General features: G+C 35.6%; 1 protein-coding gene across 3 annotated transcripts in view; it reads left to right on the forward strand.

Annotated features, from left to right (window-relative positions):
- The window catches only part of RNF19A (ring finger protein 19A, RBR E3 ubiquitin protein ligase), a 53,039-nt gene that overhangs the window by 8,485 nt on the left and 22,206 nt on the right, over window positions 1–22,348 (forward strand). For all 3 annotated transcript variants that reach the window (XM_045805869.2, XM_045805870.2, XM_087864697.1), the window contains one exon: window positions 15,046–15,814. In XM_045805869.2, coding sequence (XP_045661825.1) covers window positions 15,141–15,814 — 674 coding nt within the window. In that variant the 5' untranslated portion in view covers window positions 15,046–15,140. The remainder of the gene's footprint in view (window positions 1–15,045; window positions 15,815–22,348) is intronic.

The raw sequence follows: 22,348 nt of genomic DNA on the forward strand, positions 1-22,348 counted from the left end.
ACTCCTATTTTATATTTGAAGAAACTGTCTTAGTAATTTAACTCAGTGTCACACGGCACAATAAGTGTCAGGAGGCTGAACTTGAACCCAGACTTGTGACTCCAAAGTCCATGCCTTACTTTCTGGATAAAAAGTTGCTGTCATTACCCCACATTTGAATAGTATTTAAAAACCTCTAGGTTAAGATAATTGTGTCTGAAACAACCCCAAAATCTCATGGTGTAGAACAATAAAAGTTTCTCGCACAAAGAACCATATAGATGACTGAGGTATCCACATTCCTATCGTCTTGTGATTCAGCTGCCCCTATGGCCTGCTTGGAGTCACCACTAGGATTACTACATTCAGCAAGCCAGTGAGGGAAGAGAGAGAGCTCAAAGGATGTGTGAAGGGAAGATTTAGGGACCAGTCCTGGAAGGAGCATACATCATTGCATTGGTCAGGACTAGACACATGTCTGCATTTAGCAGCAAGTGTAATGGAAAATTGTGGTCCTCCTATGCGCTTGGGAGGAAAATGAAACAGGTGAGTATATAACATCATCTCTGCCACAGTTGTGTTTTCCCTGTTATACAGATGGTACAGAGAGGTGGTTACTGAACCAAAGCCACAAAACCACTTGGTAGCAATAAATAGAACCCAGATTTCCTTAGAGCTGCATTATAATATGCTCATGTTTCTGATGAGACATTCAAATAATTGAAATAGATTGTATTTCTAGCACCATTGCTCATTCTTTCATACCGGACAGCAAATATTTTACCTCTGTGTCCACTACATTTTAAATAGAGATATTGTCATCGATTTACTTTATGAGGAATGATAAACTTAAAAACATTTTCCAGTGGTAATTGCCATTTTAAGTGAAGATGACATGATAGCATTAAAATACCTTTTTATACATATTTATAATCAGTTGTCCTTTGAATTTACAATATTGATTAGCCTTTATTTGTATTATTTTATATTTTAAACAGGTGATAGATTATTCTGGGCCATATACATACCTCATGTTTATTCTTGCATTATGAACCTGAAACATTTATTTTAGGGATGAGAGTAGTTTTTTAGCCTTCCCCAAAACTTAACTCTTTTCAGAAAGAACTGCCACTTCAAATCTTAGTGGGATACAAGTGTTAGCTCAGTTAACAATTAGTACAGATATGAATATCATACTAATATAAATTATTGAGAGCAGCAAATTTACAGAAACTGATGTTGGAATTTAATTTGCCAGTAGACATTAACATCTCAGTGGTAGCTGTTAACCTCTTGTTACACTTTAGACTCCTTGGAGAATCTCTTGAAAGCTGTGGATTCTGTCCCTAGAATATATAGTTATTCACAATTTAGTATACCATTTTAGAGATTTCATGGATTTTTTCGAAGCCTATCCATGTATTAGCTGTTATTTTTAAGCATTTTTATCCTTCTCCAAAAATTTATTGTTGTGCCTGTTATATTTTTACTTTAATAGATAGTATAAGGAGATGTTTAATAATTCAAGAGTTTTTATAAGAGTGTGTCTTAACATTATTTGGGCAGCGAGAATTATGCGCAGAACCTGCACTGCTGCGATAGCTGAATTTGGCAGCTATATTGGGGATAGATTTATTAGAGGAAAATATGGCATTTCCAAATCTGAGGTTGGCAAAACAAATGACATAACTTAAAAAAAAAAAGCTTTAAACATTTAAAAAATCTTTTTGAGTAACAGCAAACTTTGTTATAATGAACTTTAGTGATTTATCTCTGTTTAGAGAAAGCCATATATGAAGATCCAAGAAAATTAAATGCCTCAGACTTCTTTTAATGAGATGGTTCAAATTTACAAAAGCATTGTTTATTTTGGGCCAAAATTAGCTTATGTGTGGACACATCATTTTTAATACATCACTTCTAGTTGTGGTTTGATCAAAAGATGACTTATGATAATTCTGGTTTTTGGTAGTCAGTTACTACATTAAATTGTACCTAGCCATGTTTAAATTTATAGATTGTTGTTTGCAGCTCTCTGTACAGGAGATAGTATGGAAAGATAGGTACTTCTTTTCTCACTGCCTCAGGAACCTTTATTGAACATTGGAGGAAGGGTAGAACCAAAGATATGAGTCAGGTTTTGAAGATTTCCCCCACTGTTTATTTACCAGTATTGATTCCTGAAATTGTGCACAGTGACCTAAATGAATGTTCTCTATACTAGGTTGTATGGTCAGATAACCAGTGATTCCTTTTTGTATAACTTAAATTGTCAGCTATTTATGGTGTCAGAAAACCATTGTTACAATGAAAAATAGAGTTGCTGTCAGGGTATGGTTTTTTAAAAGAAAGCTTTAAAATGGATTTTGATAAGTATTTATTTAGATTATGGGACAGCCATATATGCCCAAATATAAAATCAAATTTTCCTTCAAAATTATGAAAAAAGGGCATCACTTTATTATAATGTAGGTCCTTGCAAAATCACCCATATTATTGTTTGGGGAAGACATAGACTGAAATATCTTTGTTCAGAAATATCTTTGTTCAGTTTTTTAGATGCACTGGAATGAAAATTCCACAGAACAGGGGCCTCGCCCATTTCTATTTGGTATTGTATATCTACCACCTAGAAGAATATCTGGCACATGATGGACATTGGACATATTTATTGAAAGACTAAATAACACTTACACAGGTTACTTATAGTAAAAAGGCAAAAAGTTTAACAAATTTAGTTATTCCTAGAAGCCATTACAGTTGCAAGTATTGGGTAATGCGAAACATTTTATTTTACTTTATTTTATTTTTAATGATTTTTTATTATATTATGTTAGTCACTATACAGTACATCCCCGGTTTCCGATGTAAGGCTCGATGATTCATTAGTTGCGTATAACACCCAGTGCACCATGCAATACGTGCCCTCCTTACTACCCATCACCGGTCTTGCAAGAAACTTTTTAAAGATCAGTTTTTAAAAGCTGTACAGTAACTTTATATTTTAAGGATAATGTATACTTAATGTTGGGCTTAGATTTCCTATGACAGCATCGTATACAGATTCAAGAATACTGTATCTCAGGGGCGCCTGGGTGGCATAGCGGTTAAGTGTCTGCCTTCGGCTCGGGGCGTGATCCCGGCGTTATGGGATCGAGCCCCACATCAGGCTCCTCCGCTATGAGCCTGCTTCTTCCTCTCCCACTCCCCCTGCTTGTGTTCCCTCTCTCGCTGGCTGTCTCTATCTCTGTCAAATAAATAAATAAAATCTTTAAAAAAAAAAAAAAGAATACTGTATCTCAGAACCTAGTTGACGATATCCTTTGGAAAACTGCCAGATGTTTTAAAAAAAAAAATTTATACAGCTTTCCTCTTGAGGAAAAGACCATGGAGCACAAGGCAGCTGGAAATCAAGCAGAAAGTCAGAGTCTTACTGGTTTGAGGTGTCAAGAAATGAAGTTTGGGAGGGCCAGAATTGCTGGAAATTGACAAATTCCAGAGAGGAGGGACTTATAGTAGGATAGCCTTAAAATCTATGAATAAACTCCCCCTCACCCCGACCTAGGTGACCCCTGAATTGTGCATGGAAGATACCACTGAACTCAATGGAAAACAACAGCTGTAAAACTGAAAATGCTGACTAGAAATATTGCAGCTATCCTTAGCAGGGTAGACAGAATTTGGTTTTTTATTCCCACCAAATTAAAGGGCCTTGGTAAACATGTGTTCTTCAAGACCCATTCTAAAAAAATATAAACCAAGCCTCCACAAATCCAAACGGCCAGGTATAATACACATCCTCACTCTTCAGGAGAAGATAAGAGACTCTTAAAGTTTCTACAATGTATCATCCACAATATCCAGTTTATAATAGGCAATTACTAGAATCAGGAAAATATGACTTAATGTCAATACCATCTCACCCAAATGGTAGCAGACGCTAATGTTAGCAGAATTAGTAGACTTTAAAGCAACTGTAATATTTTCAATGACTTAAAGGGAGAAGCATGATAATGACTGAACAGATCGGTAATCTCATTGGAGAAGTGGAAATTATATAAAAGGAATAGACATTCTAGAATTAAAAAGTCCAATATCTGAAATGAAATTTTCACTGAATGGATTTAACAGCAGATTGGGGATGACAGATGTAGAATTGGTGAACTTAAAGATCAATAAAAATTTGTCAATCTAAAGAATGGAGAAGAAGCATTACGAAAAATGAACAGAGCCTTGGTGGCCAATGGGACAGTATTAAACTGTCTAACATACGAATGGCAGAAGGAGAGGTGAAACAGGATAAAAAAATATTTGAAGAAGTAATTGCCAGAAAATTCACTTATTCAATTTAAAATCAATTTCAAATCCAAGAACTTAAGTGAAACCCAAGCAGGATAAATACAAGGAAAACCACGTCTAGGCACATCTTAAACTGCTGAACATCAAAGGTAGAAAGAAAATATGGAATGCAGCCAAAGGGGGGGGGGAAAGACACATTATATACAGAGGAATTAAAATATCAGTTAAGGATGATTTATCAGGAATGATGGAGGTTAGAAGACAATGGAATGACCTGTTTAAACTTCTAAAAGGATAAAGCTGTCAACCTGGAATTCTGAATTGAGCCAAAATAAAACATGAAGGTTAAATAAGGACATTTTTCAGATAAACAAGTTGAGAGAATTCGTTGCAAGGAAACCTACATACCAAGAAATGCTATAGGATACTCTTCAGACCGAAAGGAAATGACCTCAGGTGGACTTGGATCCTCGAGAAGGAATGAATACCAAAAATTGTAGTTGATAAACAGATTTCATCCTCTGAAAAGATTCTTTAAGCATATAAAACAATGAAAGAATTTACAGAAGAGTTTGGTAGATATGACTAAATAAAAGTTTTAAACCTCTTCAAAGTGTTACAGAATTAAAGGGCAAATGTTAGGAAGTAAATATTGAACGTTTAAAATCAAAGAAGAACATTAATGTTCCAGTGTAAAAATGGACAAAAAAATCATTGTGCATGAACAGATAAATCATTGAAGAAATAAAGACAGTGTGAACAAATGTTGGATTTGTTTAGTAATGAAATAAATGGAAATTGAAGTACTCACTATTTTTTGTCACTCTGAAAAAGCTATTGAAATAACATAGGATGTTGGTAAGAATTAGGGAAATAAGCACCTTTCTGACTGGTGGGAGTACAAATTGGAATAAAACAGTTTGGTAGTTTATTTGAAGAGCTTATTTTAGAAGTCCATACCACCTAAATAGCAAGAATTCACACTAAGATGTAGCTTATTAAGTAGGTGGGAGTTGTGGATGAAAAAGAGATCATTGCTCAACAACTGGTGTTGAGGTAACTGGCTAGCCATTTAGAAAACATCAAGTTTTGATCTCACTTATTCCTAACATTAAAATGAATTGAAATGGATGGAAGTGTTAAGCAAAAAGATAAACTGTAGAAGTACCAGAAGGAAACGAGAGCATTTTAAAATCATACTCTTGGAGTAAGCAAGACTCTTCCAAGACAGGAATAGAACCCTAAAGTCGTAAAGAGAAAGATTTGTGAATTTGAACTCATTAAGAAAATTTGAAATACCTACATTGGAGAATTGCCATAAAATCAAGTACAGTTTTTAAAAAAATATTTTGACACATAAAAGCAAGTGTTCTTTATACATAAGTTTTACACATCAGTGAGGAAAAGTCCCAACAGTGGGATATGAGCATGTGGTTAGGCCATAGAAAGTGAAGTATAAATGACTTGTAAACACCTGAGAAATACTAAAAATATCTTTCCCACCAAAGCAAATGTCCTTCTTTGTCTCCCAGTTTCATATACAATACCAAATATATAGCCATTGAAATGAATAAGTTTTTTATTCCTTATCTTCTCCCAACTTCGCAACATGTGTATATTGCTGAAGTTTAATAGCCTGTTATGCTTTTTAATACAGAATACAACATCTAAAATAGAAAGTCTTGTTTATCTTCTTTCTTGAGTCTTTCACTTGAATATAAGATAGCTCAGGCTTCACTAGTAACCAAATTAGTGAGCTATAGAAACTCTGGTCGGGATCTCTGTGCCTATTTCCTCCTCACTTAAAAACAAGAAAATGACTTTATACTTAGGTGTTCTCTTCAACAGTGCTAATAAATGTTGTTCCATGCTACGTTCGTTACATGCAAGTTTTTAGAGGTGCAGAACATCTGGGTGTCAGACATCTAAAAAAGAAATTCGAAGTTGTAGGTACTTTTTGCTCTTCTACTTAGTATTTAGACCATCCATACAAAATTTTTGGATTTTCTCTATATTTTAACCTTTCCGAGAAGTAACAGAAGAAACTTAATTTTAGCTGAATAACAGAGGCAAAAACTGATCAAGAGTATAAAGGAATTTTCTCTTGGAAAGTGATTTATTGTCTGTAAACTTTTTTGCCCAGCCTTCTACATTTCTAGAATACCTTCTGATTAGTTTTAAATCACTTAGCATGTGGGTGGCTATTCGGTGCTATTGAAGTGTTTATGATTAGGAGATGCTCATTAGGAGAAACCTTAAATCGATAATTCTTGAATTGACATAGTGTCAAGATACTTAACATGTTTTATTTCTCCTGTAGCACTCCTGGGATAAAGGTTCTTAACTTTTCATAATGTAAAAAGCTGGATATAGTAAGATTATATCCCTTAATAAGGATCATACAGTGATAGTAAACCAGAAGTAAAGATATGGATAGAATCCTCAGTTCCTCATTTCCACTTACATGTTTTCGGCATCATAATTTATTTAGCCAGAGTTTATTAGGCATTTGCTATAAGTTACACATTGTGTTAGGCTCTAGGGATACAAAGCTTGTGTTACATTTCATTTCAGCTAACATTTAGTATAATGCCAGATTTTGCTAGGTACTTTTAGCACATGTCAGCTTCACTTTATTCTCCTAACATCTATTTGAAGTGAGTGGTATCATCCATATATTGTAGTGGAGATCACAGACTCAGTATTATACTTTAAACAGGAATTTTATAACTAAAAGTAGCTAAACCAGGTCTTGACTCCCAAAATTCTCTTATACATCCAGCACTGGATTTTTTTTTTTTTTTAATGTGCCCCTCCAGATCCACTCTTCACCCATCTCTGCCTTGCTTTGTGTCCCAGAGGGGAGTTGACTTCTAAGAACTGCCTCATTTGGGCTCCTTTGTTGGACTTAACCAGTTTGAGGTATTGGCAGGATATTGAAGAGCCACAGAGAGAAGCTGGATATTGTTTCTCCAATTTCTATTGCACAATTCCTCTTCAGTAATTGTTTCCTCCTGCCCCTTCATTCCAGAGGGTGGCAGTGGGTTCCTGAGTACTTTGCCATCTCTGTTTGGTTCCTTTAACCCTGCCCACACTTTTTTCAATGTGCCCTCAGTTACCTCTTTGAGAGTACTTTGTTTTTTGCCAGGACCCTGACTGATACATACAGCTTTTCTTAAACAGTGGGCTACTATTTGTATGTATTTGAGCCTTCTGACTGTTCTTGTCTATCCTGTTTATAAATTGATTGTTTAAAATCTGGTACATATTTTCATTTAAAACAGTATTGTAATTATTGATTAGATGCTTCAACTGGAATGCTCAATTTCTGTAATCTTTACAAAGTATAAAAAATAGTGTGGCGTCAAATTAGATGTATTTTATGAGTCAGTACAAAGTTCTTAGCACTTTTACTAAATCTTAATTCTACAAAGCTTTGACACATGTTGGTAGAAATACCTTTGTTTTTAGCCATTCCTATTTCATAATCCCTCACATATTCTCAAGAGATAGAAAAAAGTAGGGGCACCTGGGTGGCTCAGTCAGTTAAGCAAGAGTCTGACAATTGTGGCTCAGGTCATGATCTCAGGGTTGTGAGACTGAGTCCCATGTTGGGTTCTGCACTGGGAGTGAAGGCTGCTTTAAGATTATCTCTCTCCTCTCCCTCTCCTCCTCTCCCCTGCCAAAAAAAGTAGAAAAAAGTAAGAATCAAGAGACCTTAACTTTAAAGGGATATGAACCCTGAACTAGAAAAGGTTAGATGAGCAGGTGTGGGTCTCTGTCCTTCTCAGTACCAGTCTTTGGTGCTGTTCTTTAGTTGAAGTTCATTAAAGGTCAAAAGTGGGTCTCCTTTGCCAGCAATAAAACTAATTCTCCAACCACTTTTTTTAAAAGATTTTTTTATTTGTGAGAGAGAGCAGGAGCACAAGCAAGGGGAACAGCAGACAGAGGGAGAAGCAGGCTCCCTGCTGAGCAAGGAGCCCAGTGCGAAACTCAATCCCAGGACCCTGGGATCATGACCTGAGCAAAGGCAGACACTTAACCGACTGACACACCTAGGCGCTCCCTCTCCAGCCGTTTTCTTTAGGGGCATGAGTGTGTAGCAGCAATTGGTAGTCTTGGTTACTTGTTGGGAGTTATGCTATACTGAGAATGAGGGAGAGGAGAGACCTTTCTCACAGTTTAATAGATGACTAGAATTCCTTGTGACATTGGTGTTGACAGTGATTATGATTGTAGATACTTAGTTGAAAATACATACTTTAGGGTCTACTTGTGTTTTATTATTCTTTTCTGTTTCAGTAACTAAACTCGGCTAGTACGTCAATGTAAAGAGCTCCCAAGATTGGGGATTATTAGGAGTTGGGGATATTTCAGATTATGTTATTAGTACATTTACTGCCTTTCATCATCTGTTCATGCTCTGAAGTGGTATGAACTATTCTGTTATACCATGTAAATATCTATGTTTTTATATATAATCTGTTCTGTATTTAATACAGTAGATGTGATATTTCTCTTTGTAGACCTAGTATGAACTAATTGGACTTAAAAAAAAATAGTACACATTATGTGCCTAGGAAGTACGACAGTGAAATAACAAGACGGATATTTTCTTGTGGTTATGGAATAGTATCACTTCAGTGACATTGTGTCATTTTAGGAAATACTCATTGGTATTTGTTCGTGATGTTTATGTTCACGACACCATCTTGGTTCTGTTGTATTAAAGAAATCACAAATACTCACGTTCTACCTTAAAAACCTTATTAAAGATAGGAAAAAAAGTGAACAAAATTAAGTTTCATCTGAATTATAAAAGTGGAGTACAGTTTGGTTAGGAGGAGAAAAAGGGAGTGGCATTTCAGACAGGAGGAATGGTTTGAGTGAAACATGGAGTTGAAGGATAATTAAGACCAGCCCCAGATGATGTGTAAGATGTAATTGTCTTTTATTTTCTGAGATAATTTTTGATATCCTGATAGTGACTAGAGAAGTTGTTTCATGAAGGCAGCTGCAGGCAGATAATGGTACCGAGGCCGAGGTATCAGAACACCGGAATTTCCCTTAACCCTTAAACCTAATCATTTACTTACGTTGCAATATTTACTCTCTCTGAACTTCAGTTTTCCTATCAAATAAGATTAATAAAACCTTTTTTTATCGAGCAATGAGGCTTAAGACACAGATAAAAAGGACTTTTGAACTCTATAATGGTATTATTATATGCAACATATTTTCCCTTCTTTTTCCAACCTACAACCCAGCCATTTGTTTTAAAACTGAAATAATATTTTTGTATTAATGGTGTGTGCATTTCAGAGGCAGAACATAATACAGATTGGGGGCGCCTGGGTGGCTCAGTCGTTAAGGGTCTGCCTTTGGCTCAGGGCGTGATCCCGGAATCCTGGGATGGAGCCCCACATCAGGCTCCATGCTCCGCTGGGAAGCCTTACTTCTTCCTCTTCCACTCCCCCTGCTTGTGTTCCCTCTCTCACTGGCTGTCTCTCTCTGTCAAATAAATAAAATCTTAAAAAAAAAAAAAAAAGAACATAATACAGATTCATATAGTTGATAGTTTACTTCAAAAAAAAGTTGAGTTCAAAAGAACAGTACTGGGGCGCCTGGGTGGCACAGTGGTTAAGCGTCTGCCTTCGGCTCAGGGCGTGATCCCGGCGTTATGGGATCGAGCCCCACATCAGGCTCCTCTGCTATGAGCCTGCTTCTTCCTCTCCCACTCCCCCTGCTTGTGTTCCCTCTCTCGCTGGCTGTCTCTATCTCTGTCGAATAAATAAATAAAATCTTTAAAAAAAAAAAAAAAAAAAAAAAACAAAAGAACAGTACTATATTAAATGATGCAAATAATAGGTTTTTATTTTTCACTGGAGAATGAAGTCAACTTTTTCTAAAAATAAGTTTCTGAATCACTGAAAGTTTTTTTAATTTCACACACACATTTTGTCATCTGTTCAAATTGGCAGAATTTCTGTAGTACTTTTTTTTTTTTTCTTAGTGGTTTAGGGTGTAGTCTTAGCAATCCCAAGTTAGCCAAAGTTCCTTTGATTGAGGCATTCCCAATACTCTTTAGTTACGTGCTTGTAGACACTTCCGTGGATTATTTCTGCAGAAAGATAGTCATTAAATTATGTGGATTTTTAAATAAGTCTCTCTCGTCATCTCTCTGCCATAGGTTAAGGGGTACCTCACCGTAACCCATTTGGCTGACAATTACTAATAAACTGAGTTGTTGTTTGTTTGTGTTGTTGTTTTTTAAGATTATTTATTTATGTATTTATTTGACAGAGCACAAGCAGGGGGAGCTGCAGAGGGAGAGGGGAAAAGCAGGCTCCCCGCTGAGCAGGGATACAGCCTCACCCTGGGATCATGTTCTGAACTGAAGGCAGACGCTTAACCGCTTAACCGACTGAGCCACCCAGGCACCCCCTGAATTGTTGTTTTTAATGGAACTTTTATTTTTTGTACCTAAAGTAATGAAAAACAAGGACCTTGTTTCAGAGGCAAGGCCTATGGAGTTTTGTTTCAAGTCTCCTTAGTATTAGTGGTTCTTAATCAGAGTGTGCCACTAAATTACTGACCTAAATATAAAATGCACAAACTCTCACCCCATCCTTATTATAATTGGTTAGCTTTAGGGCAAAATATATTGTTTGTTATTGCTTGTGGAGTTCAATTAGTTTTTTGTTTTTTTTTTTTTTAACTCTAAGTAGTGGATGCTCTGATATAGTTTTAAACTCTGCAGAAGGCAGAAAGTCATACTAGATTGTACTCCCCAAGGTAACAATTGTCAATGGTTTCTTAATATTTTTCCAAAAATTGTTGTGTGTATATGTAAGCTGGGTGGGTATGGTTTTTCCACAAATGTGCTCATATTATACACACTATTTTGCAGTTATTCACTTAGCATTATAGAGAGAGTGCTTTCCATATCATTGCACATAAATTGTGGCTGGTTCATTTATTTTTACCAGTCGCCTGTTAGACACGTAAGTTCTTTTCAGGTTGTTTTGGTCCTGTTTTGATTGCTTCTATCAACTAGGCTAAAGGGAATTTTCCTTGCACATTATCTTTGCACACCTGTGTCCTTATATTTTCTTTTTTTTAATTTAATTTTATTTTAATGTTTTTTTATTATGTTAGTCACCATACAGTACATCCCCGGTTTCCGATGTAAAGTTCGATGATTCATTAGTTGCATATAACACCCAGTGCACCATGCAATACGTGCCCTCCTTACTACCCATCACCAGTCTATCCCATTCCCCACCCCCTCCCCTCTGAGGGCCTCAGTTTGTTTCTCATAGTCCATAGTCTCTCATGCTTCATTCCCCCTTCTGATTACCCCCCCTTTCTTTATCCCTTTCTTCCCCTACCGATCTTCCTGGTTCTTATGTTCCATAGATGAGAGAAATCATATGATAATTGTCTTTCTCTGCTTGACTTATTTCACTTAGCATTATCCCCTCCTGTGCCGTCCATGTTGCAGCAAATGTTGAGAACTCGTTTTTTCTGATAGCTGAGTAATATTCCATTGTATATATGGACCACAACTTCTTAATCCAGTCATCTGTTGAAGGGCATCTCGGTTCCTTCCACGATTTGACTATTGTGGACAATGCTGCTATGAACATTGGGGTGCATATGGCCCTTCTCTTCTCTGCGTCTGTATCTTTGGGGTAAATACCCAGTAGTGCAATGGCTGGGTCATAGGGTAGCTCAATTTTTAACTTTTTAAGGGACCTCCACACTGTTTTCCAGAGTGGCTGTACCAACTTGCATTATCTTTGCACACTTGTGTCCTTATATTTTCTGAAGAATAAGTTTTACATGTAGGATTGCTGGTCAAAAAAAACTTCCATTTTGACATTTAATAGATAAGGCCAAATTGGTTCCTCTGAATTGTGCTGATTTGCACTCCTCCCAACAGTATGTGAGATGTTTCTTTCAGTACACGCTCACCAACTCTTTACAACCTTTGTCAATCTAATGTGCACAGAGAGGGTATCTAGTGTTTAAATTTTTGTTTTAGTTGTGGTTGTTAAAAACTATATCCTATCTTTCTGATTTTTATAATTTTTTCTTCAGACATCCTCCTTGTATCCTTGCTATCAGGTTGTACATCTTTTTCTTATTAACGTGTAAAAGTTATTTGTATAGTAGGGAAACTTGTTCATTGTTATACATGTTTTCCTGATTTATCATTGTCTTTCTACATTATAATATTTTTTACCTTACAGAAATATTAAAGTTTTAGTATTCAGATTTATTTTTCCTTTGAGGCGTACTTGTGTATTTTCACAGTGTTTTAGAAGGATTTTCTAAATAGGGTGCATACATGTTCCAATTTGCCTGTTATCCTACTTTAAATATTAAGAGTACTTCTAAGGGCACCTGGGTGGCTCAGTTGAGCATCTGAACTCTTGATTTTGGCTCATATTATGATCTCAGGGTCATGGGATCAAGCCCCATGTCCAGCTCTGCGCTCAGCAGAGTCTGCTTGAGATTCTCTCTCTCACCCCAACTCCTATACGTTATCTCTCTCAAATTAATAAATCTTTAAAAAAAAACTTCTATTAATTCTTACAAGGTTCTCTTTTGGAGAAAAAAATTATATGGCTATCAGGTTTCTTAAAGTGTATATTTTGAAAAATTTCCCAGGTGATACTGATAAGTACCATTGGTTTACTATTTTAAGTGACAGATTCTTATGGTAAGTCCCCCAAGATGGATTCCCTCTGTAGTTCTCTTCTATGATAAATATATTTCACTGTGGAGTACAGAAGCCATTTTGAGATGCAAGTTAAAATAAAAACATGGAAGAAAATCTGCAGAAAATTTTAGTAAAACCTACCATTACACCCTGTATTTTCCTCAGAATTAGCAGAGAATGCTGCAAATAATGGGAAAATATAAACTGATGGACAAGAATAATATTTGCCTGAGTGAAATGTTTTTCTAGATTTTGTGTTGGGAAATCAATATGACTTTCTCAGATTTGCCTGAGTGAAATGTTTTTCTAGATTTTGTGTTGGGAAATCAATATGACTTTCTCAGGGATATGTGTAGATACCAGCTCAGGAAGCTTTTTTTTTTTTTTACTTTGTGATACAACAATCATTCAGTAAAGTATATTGAACATGAGTTTGTAGGTCAGTGATTTATCACAAAGTGAAAATACTTTGAGACTACCACATATGTCAAAGTTCCTTTTGTGCCTCCCCACAAAAGGTAGCTATACTCCTGACTTCTGTCATCATAGATTAGTTCTGCCTGGTTTTAAACTTTATTTAAATAGAATTATACATACAGTATGCCGTCTTTTGTGTGAGATTCATTCTTGTTTTGTGTGAAGCAGTATTTTGTTGATATTCATTAATTTCTAGTATACTAAAATGGGAATATATACAGTTCTCTTGGAAGAAGTGTGGGTTGCATCTAGTATTTTGGCTTGTTATAACTAATGTTGCTATTAATATTGTTATGTATCTCTTGATGCATGTGGGCATTCACTTCTCTTGTGCAGTTACTTCTAGTAGTGTGATTGGGTAATAGAGTATCTGTATGTTCAAATTTGGTAGATACCATTAAACAGTTTTCCAAAGTAGTTGTGCCATTTTACACTCCCACCAGCAATCCACATCTTTGCTAATACTTGGAAATGTCAGTCTGAATTTTAGCCACCCTTCTGGGTGTGTATCTCAATGTGGCTTTAATCTGTATCTCCCTGATGACAAATGTTGTTGAGCACTTTTTCGTATCCTTTTGTTAAGTGCCTGTTAAATCCCTTGCCCATTTTTCTTTTTGATTGTCTGTCTTGATTTGTAAGTGTTCTTTCCATATTCTGGGTGCTTGGTCCTTTAGTAGTTATATGTGGCAGCCGTCTTGTCCCACTCACTTAATACTGCCTCTTGAGTTTATTATATTCCAATTTGTCAGTCTTGTCTTTTCTGGTTAGTACTTTTGTATGTTTAAGAAATCTTTTCACAGAAATATTCTCTATGTTAACTTTTAGAAGCTTTATGATTTTACTTTTCATACTTAGATCTGTGAACCAACTGGAATTGATTTTTATGCATGAGGTGAGCTATAGGTTAAGTTCCTTTTCTCAAATGGTAACCAGTAAGACAGTATTATGTTGTTTTGTCTGTTTTGCTTTTGAAAAGGCCATTGTCACCTTTGACCTAAATGAAGTATCCACATATATGTGGGACTTCTTTTCTGGACTGTATTCTGCTCCATTGGTCTTTATATCCAGCCTTGTGATGTACCACAATGTTGTCTTAATTCCTGTATCTTTATAAGTCATTACATCTGGCAGGGTAAGAGCACACACACACTTTGCTCTTCTTCAAGATTGTATAGGTTATACTTAGTAACCCTTTGTATTTGCATGTATATTTTATTGTCAACTAAAAAAAAAAAAAAACTCTGAGACGCAGTGGGGACTCATTGAGGTCTCAGTGAAAATGATCAAAAATTTTTATGAGATTTTGATAATGTTAAGGTCAGCTCAAATCTAGAGTTTTTTTTTATTAAGATTAAAGAATCTACTTGTTCTAGTGCTTACTGTATATTACTACATTCTCGTGTAGACTACTCAGTAAATTTGGGTCTTATAAAAAAAAACAAACACTAATGATTAAAGAACATACTGGTTTGAAGTTTCATAGTAAGGTTGTAAGTTTATTTAAAAAACAAGCAGACTAAGAATACAATAAAATTATTTTGGTGTTGTGTTTTGTTTTTCAGACCATCTATGATAACAGTCTTCTGTAAGTCAAGCTTTTTCAAGAATTCGCTGAAGGAACGAAGTAGGATTTTTCTTACATCATGACTTAATCTGAATGCAAGAACAAGAAATAGGTTTTATCTCTAAATATAATGAAGGGCTGTGTGTAAACACAGACCCTGACTCAATTCTAATGAGCATTTTAGACATGAGTTTACATCGGCAAATGGGTTCAGATCGTGATCTTCAGTCTTCTGCTTCATCTGTGAGCTTGCCTTCAGTGAAGAAGGCACCCAAAAAAAGAAGGATTTCAATAGGCTCTCTGTTTCGAAGGAAAAAGGATAACAAACGTAAATCCAGGGAGCTAAATGGCGGGGTGGATGGAATTGCGAGCATTGAAAGTATACATTCTGAAATGTGTACTGATAAGAACTCCATTTTCTCTACAAATACCTCCTCTGACAATGGATTAACTTCTATCAGCAAACAAATTGGAGACTTTATAGAGTGCCCTTTGTGCCTTTTGCGGCATTCTAAAGACAGATTTCCTGAGATAATGACTTGTCATCATAGATCTTGTGTGGATTGCTTACGACAATATCTAAGGATAGAAATTTCTGAAAGTAGAGTTAATATCAGTTGCCCAGAATGTACTGAACGGTTTAATCCCCATGATATTCGCTTGATATTAAGTGATGATGTGTTGATGGAAAAATATGAAGAATTTATGCTTAGACGGTGGCTTGTTGCAGATCCTGATTGTAGGTGGTGTCCAGCTCCAGACTGTGGGTAAGATTTTGTTTGGTTTTTCTTAATATTTTTTTCTGTGGATAAAATAAGAATTAGCTATTACTCAAAAGAAAAATCTTAGCATGTCAGGTGATTCATTATTCAATAGACAAACATACATTAAATGCATACCATGTGCCAGGCACAATGTTAGATGCTAATGGCAGGAATATTATCTTACTCATTTTTATATTGTGTTTCATCACATACTTATTTGAGCATTATCGCAAGAAAGGGGTAAGATGGTAGAGTACAGGATCTAGTTGTGAGCAAAGTTGATTATCCCCTTCATTTGGAAAATTGTTATTTTATTGTAGCAGATGAAATGATCAGGGGTTTTTTGGTTTTGGTTGTGGGAGGGTTTGGTTGTATAAACTCAGATGACCCTTTGAAAAGACAGCTTAATGTGTGCCACAGCGTCATGTGTTCATGTTGGTATGACATAAGTATTGCTAGTCTAAAGATTTAAAGTAATTTTGCTTATATATTTGATTGTTATGTTAACAGCATCTTCTGTTTAAAGAGCATTTACTATGTAGGGTTGTCATAACTAGGAATAAACAGTCATGCTTTTCAAGAATAACAAAAGCTGTAATGTAAACACTGGATCTTATTTAATACCCATTAGTAAGCTAGAGATTACATATAAGTAAAAGTTGGGGAAAACCCAGAACTTTCAAGATTATCTGGGTATAATCAGAAACAAGGGTGGAATGTGAGTTTAGTTTCTCAGATGAAGTTTCAGGATTCATCGTCTGGATCAAATTTATTATTAAAAGCTTGTTGAGTAGCAACTTTTCAGATTGCATCTAGCCTATATTCTGTAATTTTAAATGAGAAAATTAATGTTTCCAGCCTTTGCAAATCCCAGCCAGTTTTCCCAGGTATAACTAGCACTTAACTGTTCACCAAGGATTTCAGTGGAAATAAAGCATTAAAAATATTACCTGATTATTTACCATTTTATGAATTCATTAGTTGTGTGAAGAACTTAGAAATATTATTCATTATCACATTTGAACTGTGCTCTCCTCTAATGCAGGGAGCTTGTACTAAAACATAAATAATAAAATAATATGCTAAAGATACTTTCTAAACTGGGCCAAGGTTGGCTGTGCTTCCAGGTGTATGACAGAAGCAAACTCTGGGATCCATGAAGAGTTAAACTCTCAAGAAAAAGATTGGAAGAAATAGGGATAATGAACAATACCTTTAACTTGAGCAGGAGACAGTATCCTGTCAGAAGAACAGCTTGGATACAGTTTTATCACTCTTGGTCCCATGGACCCCTGCACAACATTTTTACTGGTGCAGGTGTGCACATTCATTAGATTTCAAGTTGGACAGCAAATTTAAGGTTAAAAACACCTTTTGCAAATCATTATAGCAAATACTCCTTTAGCAAGAGTTCAGATAGTGAGGAATATGCCTATATGTTGTGTTTTGTCTGGAGAAAGAGTGTGATTTTCTAACTATCTTTCATGGAACCCCAGGGTAAAAAGTGCTTCACAAGTTCTTCAAGCATTTAATAGTTTTAAAAGAAAAAGTTTGAAAATGATGGCATGAATTAAAAGGCTTAAGTGTCAGAAGCTATGGCCCCGAGAGATGGAGACAGTAAATCCTGGGCACACATTTTCTGGTCACTAAATAGGTATATTCTCTTGAGTTGTGTTGATTGATCATGTGGTCCTAATGGATATCAACTGTATCAACCTAATAGAACATAATAGATACAGCTGACACAGATTCTTGTTAATATAAGAATTTGATTTTAGGGGAAACAGGCTAAACCAACTGGGAAAGGATTGATTTATCAACATACAGAATTGTGAAAAGTAGCTATTTGAGGGGAAAAAATTAGATTGTCACCACACATAACACACCAAAACAAAATCAAAACTGATTATAAAGGAAAGTTTTATAAATAAAAGGGAAAATTTTAAACTAAAAGAAAATACAGGTGTAAGATTAGCTCACATGCTGCCGTATTATTATTAAAATTGAATACACATTTACCCTGTAACTCAGAAGATCCACTCTTAGTGAAATACCTTGAAGAAACTCTTGTGTGCCAGGGAACATCTAGTTAGGAGACATGTTTAAGAGTGTTCATAATAGGAGCACCTGGGGGGCACATCCAACTCTTGGTTTCAGCTCAGGTAGTGATCTCAGGGTCCTGAGATCAAAGCCCGCCTCCACTCTGCACTTGTCAGGGAGTCTGCTTGAGATTCTCCCTCTCCCTCAGCCCCTGCTGCTCGTGCACTCTCTATCACTAAAATAGATCTTTAAAAAAGAGAATGCTCATAATAGCAAACAAGAAAAAAGTGTTCATTAATAGTAAAATGGATGAATATATTTAGTTTCATGGTTACCTATTGAAAGGAAGTTGTGAACTTGAAGGGGCAATCAAGGGGCTTCTAAAGCCGCTGATAAATGAGGTAAAACCGTAGGTTCTGACTTGCCAGAGATAGTTCAGTTTATGCTTCTGCTGTAATTTTTAATTGCATTGCCCTTCTCAAGTGTTCCAGATTAGGTTGTTAATTATATGATCATCCTACTGATACCGTTCTTAGTTTCTTTGGTAGATAGATCCTTTTTGTATGGGTGACATTTTTCAGTAAAACTTTAAAATGTTTCATAAACTCATACTTTGGCTTATTTTTGCCCATTTTCTTATCATTGAGGCTTCATTGTCAAAGAGTAAAATGGCTTAAATCTATCTATGGTAGATAGATCCTTTTTGTATGGGTGACATTTTTCAGTAAAATTTTAAAATGTTTCATAAACTCATACTTTGGCTTATTTTTGCCCATTTTCTTGTCATTGAGGCTTCATTGTCAAAGAGTAAAATGGCTTAGGGGCACCTGGGTGGCTCATTCGATTAAGTGTCTAACTTAATTGTGGCTAAGGTCATGATCTCAGGGTTGTGGGATGAAGCCCTGCATTGGGCTCAGGTGGAATCTGCTTGTCCCTCTCCCTCTGCTCCTCCCCCAGCTGTCTCCCTCTGTCTCTCTTTCTCTCAAATAAATAAAATCTTAAAAAAAAAAAAAAAAAAAAAGTAAAATGACTTAATATTCTAAATATTTTGGAGAAGATAACTGTTAAGTGTAAAATATAAAATAATAGAAACACCTCTAATAGATTCTGTTATTATGAAAACAACCACTTGATTGTTACATAAGTTTAACAAAGAGTTAGCCTTGATTAATTTGACTATAAATTAACTCTTGGTTTGGTGGTTGTCAATAGTCTTACCCACAAAGGACAAAGAAAGCATGTCAACATTACTTTTATTGATGTATTGCCATTTATATTTGATTTATGTTGTTTTTCTAGATTGAGCATATTTTATATACTTGATTACATTGTAGGCTTTATGGTTGCGTTATGTAGATAAAGTGTCATCCAGTAACAAAGTTTATATGTGTACTTCGAAAACATGGAATACTACATAAGCCTTCATTAAAGGTTTCATTTTTACTTAGCATGAGCATATAGACCTGATTTTAAATCTCTGTCCTATCATGTTATGAGGATTGGAGTAGATCTTTAATTTTATTACTAGCATAATTCCTAGCATACAGAAGGTTTTTTGTAGCTCTTATTTATCATTCCTTGTGTCCATTCTTAAGTTTTGCCTTAATTTTTAAAAACCAGACAGTCACTCAAGTATTTAATGCACCTGTGTGCCAGGTACTTAGAAATTTAGTAATGAACAAAAGACAAAAATCTCTGCCCTCTTAGAACTTACTAAAATCTTCAGATCCACAGAGGGTCATATTTTATTTAGAATCCATTTATTATTTAAATCTTTCATAAGGAACAGTGATAAATATCTGATTGTTTGGCAGTGAGTAATAGAAATACTTAGCCAGCTAGGACCATTGGCATGTATGTAGTATTTAACCCCTTTCGTTGTACAACACACTTGAAAGGCTTTTTTCTAGAAATGCTATATGTGAAACTATGAATTTTTTCTTTTGCATTTGATATTTATCAATATGACCATTTTCTATGGCTGACATTAATTTTACTTAAACGTGTAGTTTAACACACTTCAAGAAATATTGCCCTTAGCTTAGAGTAGAAAGAAAAGCTGACCTGGTTTCTATTTGAGATCTCTCAGGGCTTCTGACCTAATATTCTTTCTACTCTTCTGAGGGCCAGGACAAATCAAGCTTGTTTTAAAAGACAGTATTTTGGAAAAGTCCTCTTGAGAAAGAGCCAAACCTGTGTGCTGTGATTTAACCAGAGTGAAGTTAGCTAGGCTGCTTCTGTAACATGCAGTCTACACAGGTTCAGAGAAGAATCTGTCCATGACTAGGGAGAAGTGTTGGGGTGAGGTGAGGGGCACATAGGAAGGAATGCATAGAACCTTCTTGAGTAAAAATACCTGATTACCTTCTGCCCAGGAAGCCCAGTTTATACATTGTAGGCAGATAGCAAAAAGTTGGCATTTTAGTTTTTGTCATCACATATTTCAATTGGCCACCCTTCTACCAGCACACATTATCCCTGTTATCTCGAATGTGAGTGCTTCTCACTTTGCTGGGAAGCTTTGAATATACAAGAACATTTATTATACAAGAATATAGTTAATGATTTAATAATGTCTGTGAGCCTCTCAAGGGCAAAAAGAAAAAAGTATTTGATTTTTCTTTTAATTGCTGGTTAACCCGTGCTCAATAAAGAGTTGTTGAATGAATCAATCTGACTATATGCCACTAACAAATCATGTATCTTAGGAATGGCCAATAAGCCATTTTATTTTACTTTTCTTTCAGTAAGCCATTTTAAAGCAATGTGTTTGACTGTAATCAGGTTTGTGTAGTGTCAAACTGGCTGACATTTAAATGATTTTAATAATTCTGGTGGAGGATACTGTTCATAATGGATTAAAAAAATGGGGCCATCGGCTTAGCCACTAAACAATATATATTTTTAAATTCTCTTTAATCTCCATATAGCTTTTATTTTCATCCTACAAAGAAGGGTTTTAGCCATAACTTGACCATCTTTTGACATGCTGGAAATGCTTTTGTAGGCTGACCTTTTAGCAATTTTGTACAGAGTACAGATCCAACTTGTGATTTTCTCCAGAGGAAACAAGTACATGTGACTTAGAAAACAGCAGGTTTTGTGTATAGGGAACCATAATGAGTAAACTGTGTTTCAGTGGAAGTTGTAATTCATACCCAGTGACAAATTGTATCTTTTAGAATAGACATTCATAAAAGTATTCTAAGAGTTTGAGCTTAGAGTTTGAAAATTACTTGAGCTGAGAGTTTCCTCTTTTTATTCTTCCTAACCATAAAATTGATCTAGATACATTTTAATGCTATGTAATTCAGTATATACTGCTGCTACACCAGACATTGTTAATTAATACTAAGATTTTTGGTGGTTTTAAGGGAATCGATAAAAATAACATTCCCTCAAACCCTCCATCAGAACCAGGTTGATAGGAGACATGACTGCTCTCTCTTAATTTAGTCTACTAAAGAATGTGGCTTTAGATATGCAGCCAGAGTGGCTTGCTGACACTGCCCCTAAATTAGACTGACTTCTCCAAATAGTCTGGGCAGTTCTCAACAACTGTAGGGCTCCCCTGTAGCATGTAGTGGAAAGCACAACAGAAGGCATCCTCTAGAGGAAGCAGCTCCTAAAAGGGAGATGAGCCTCACATTATCTAGACCTTCTCCCAAACATTTTAAGCAAGTCACTCCTTCTCTATTGAATAATAGTAACTTCTAGCAAGTAGAAGCATGAGCCTATTGATTTTGATACAAAACTTGACTTCCCCCCTAACTGGATCAAATAGTTTTTATGATTTTATTTTCTTTGTTCTATAAAGGTTGTTAATGTTAAAGCTTTACTTTGGGGGGAGGGAGGTATGTTTGACTCCTGGGTAATCTTTCTTCATTCTTTTTTCTCATTTTTTAATTAAAATTTTTCTTGGGGACTGGTGTGTTTTTCTTAGGATTAGATTTCATGTTAGGTATAGTTTGTTCTTTTTACTTGTTCCTTCATAAGGAATTCGCTGTAGAAACAATGTAGTACCCTAGCTGGTATCCCTACTTCCTCTGTTACCAATAGTATAATTGGTAGAACTCGAGTACTATGAAGCTCTTCCCAGGAAATAGACGTCATGGTGAAATAAATTCTGGAAATAGTGCATACTATATACTGACCACTGGTATGTTAAAAATTCTTTTAGCAAATCCTGTAATTAAAAAAGAAAAAAAAATGAAAAAGTACTTTCATTTTGCTTAGCATTTTCCTAATTTGACCATTTGAGTACTTTTTAGTATAGACCTCCTGTTGCCAATCCAATGAGCAGAAAATGTTTCTGGAAAGACTGCCGTATTTCAGTCCCTATTCATCTTTCCCACTTTCTTCCTGTCCCTCCACTCCTGCTAAATAGGAAGGTTTAAACATTTTTAAGTAGATAGAAATGGAAGGATAGAGATGGAAAGTAAGACTTGAGGTAAATTTGGATTGTAGAAGGAAATGGAGCCATCTTTTAAACCAAGA

This window comes from Ursus americanus, chromosome 9, assembly GCF_024610735.1.
Source record: "Ursus americanus isolate L20-20 chromosome 9, mUrsAme1.1.p, whole genome shotgun sequence".
NCBI lineage: Eukaryota > Metazoa > Chordata > Mammalia > Carnivora > Ursidae > Ursus > Ursus americanus.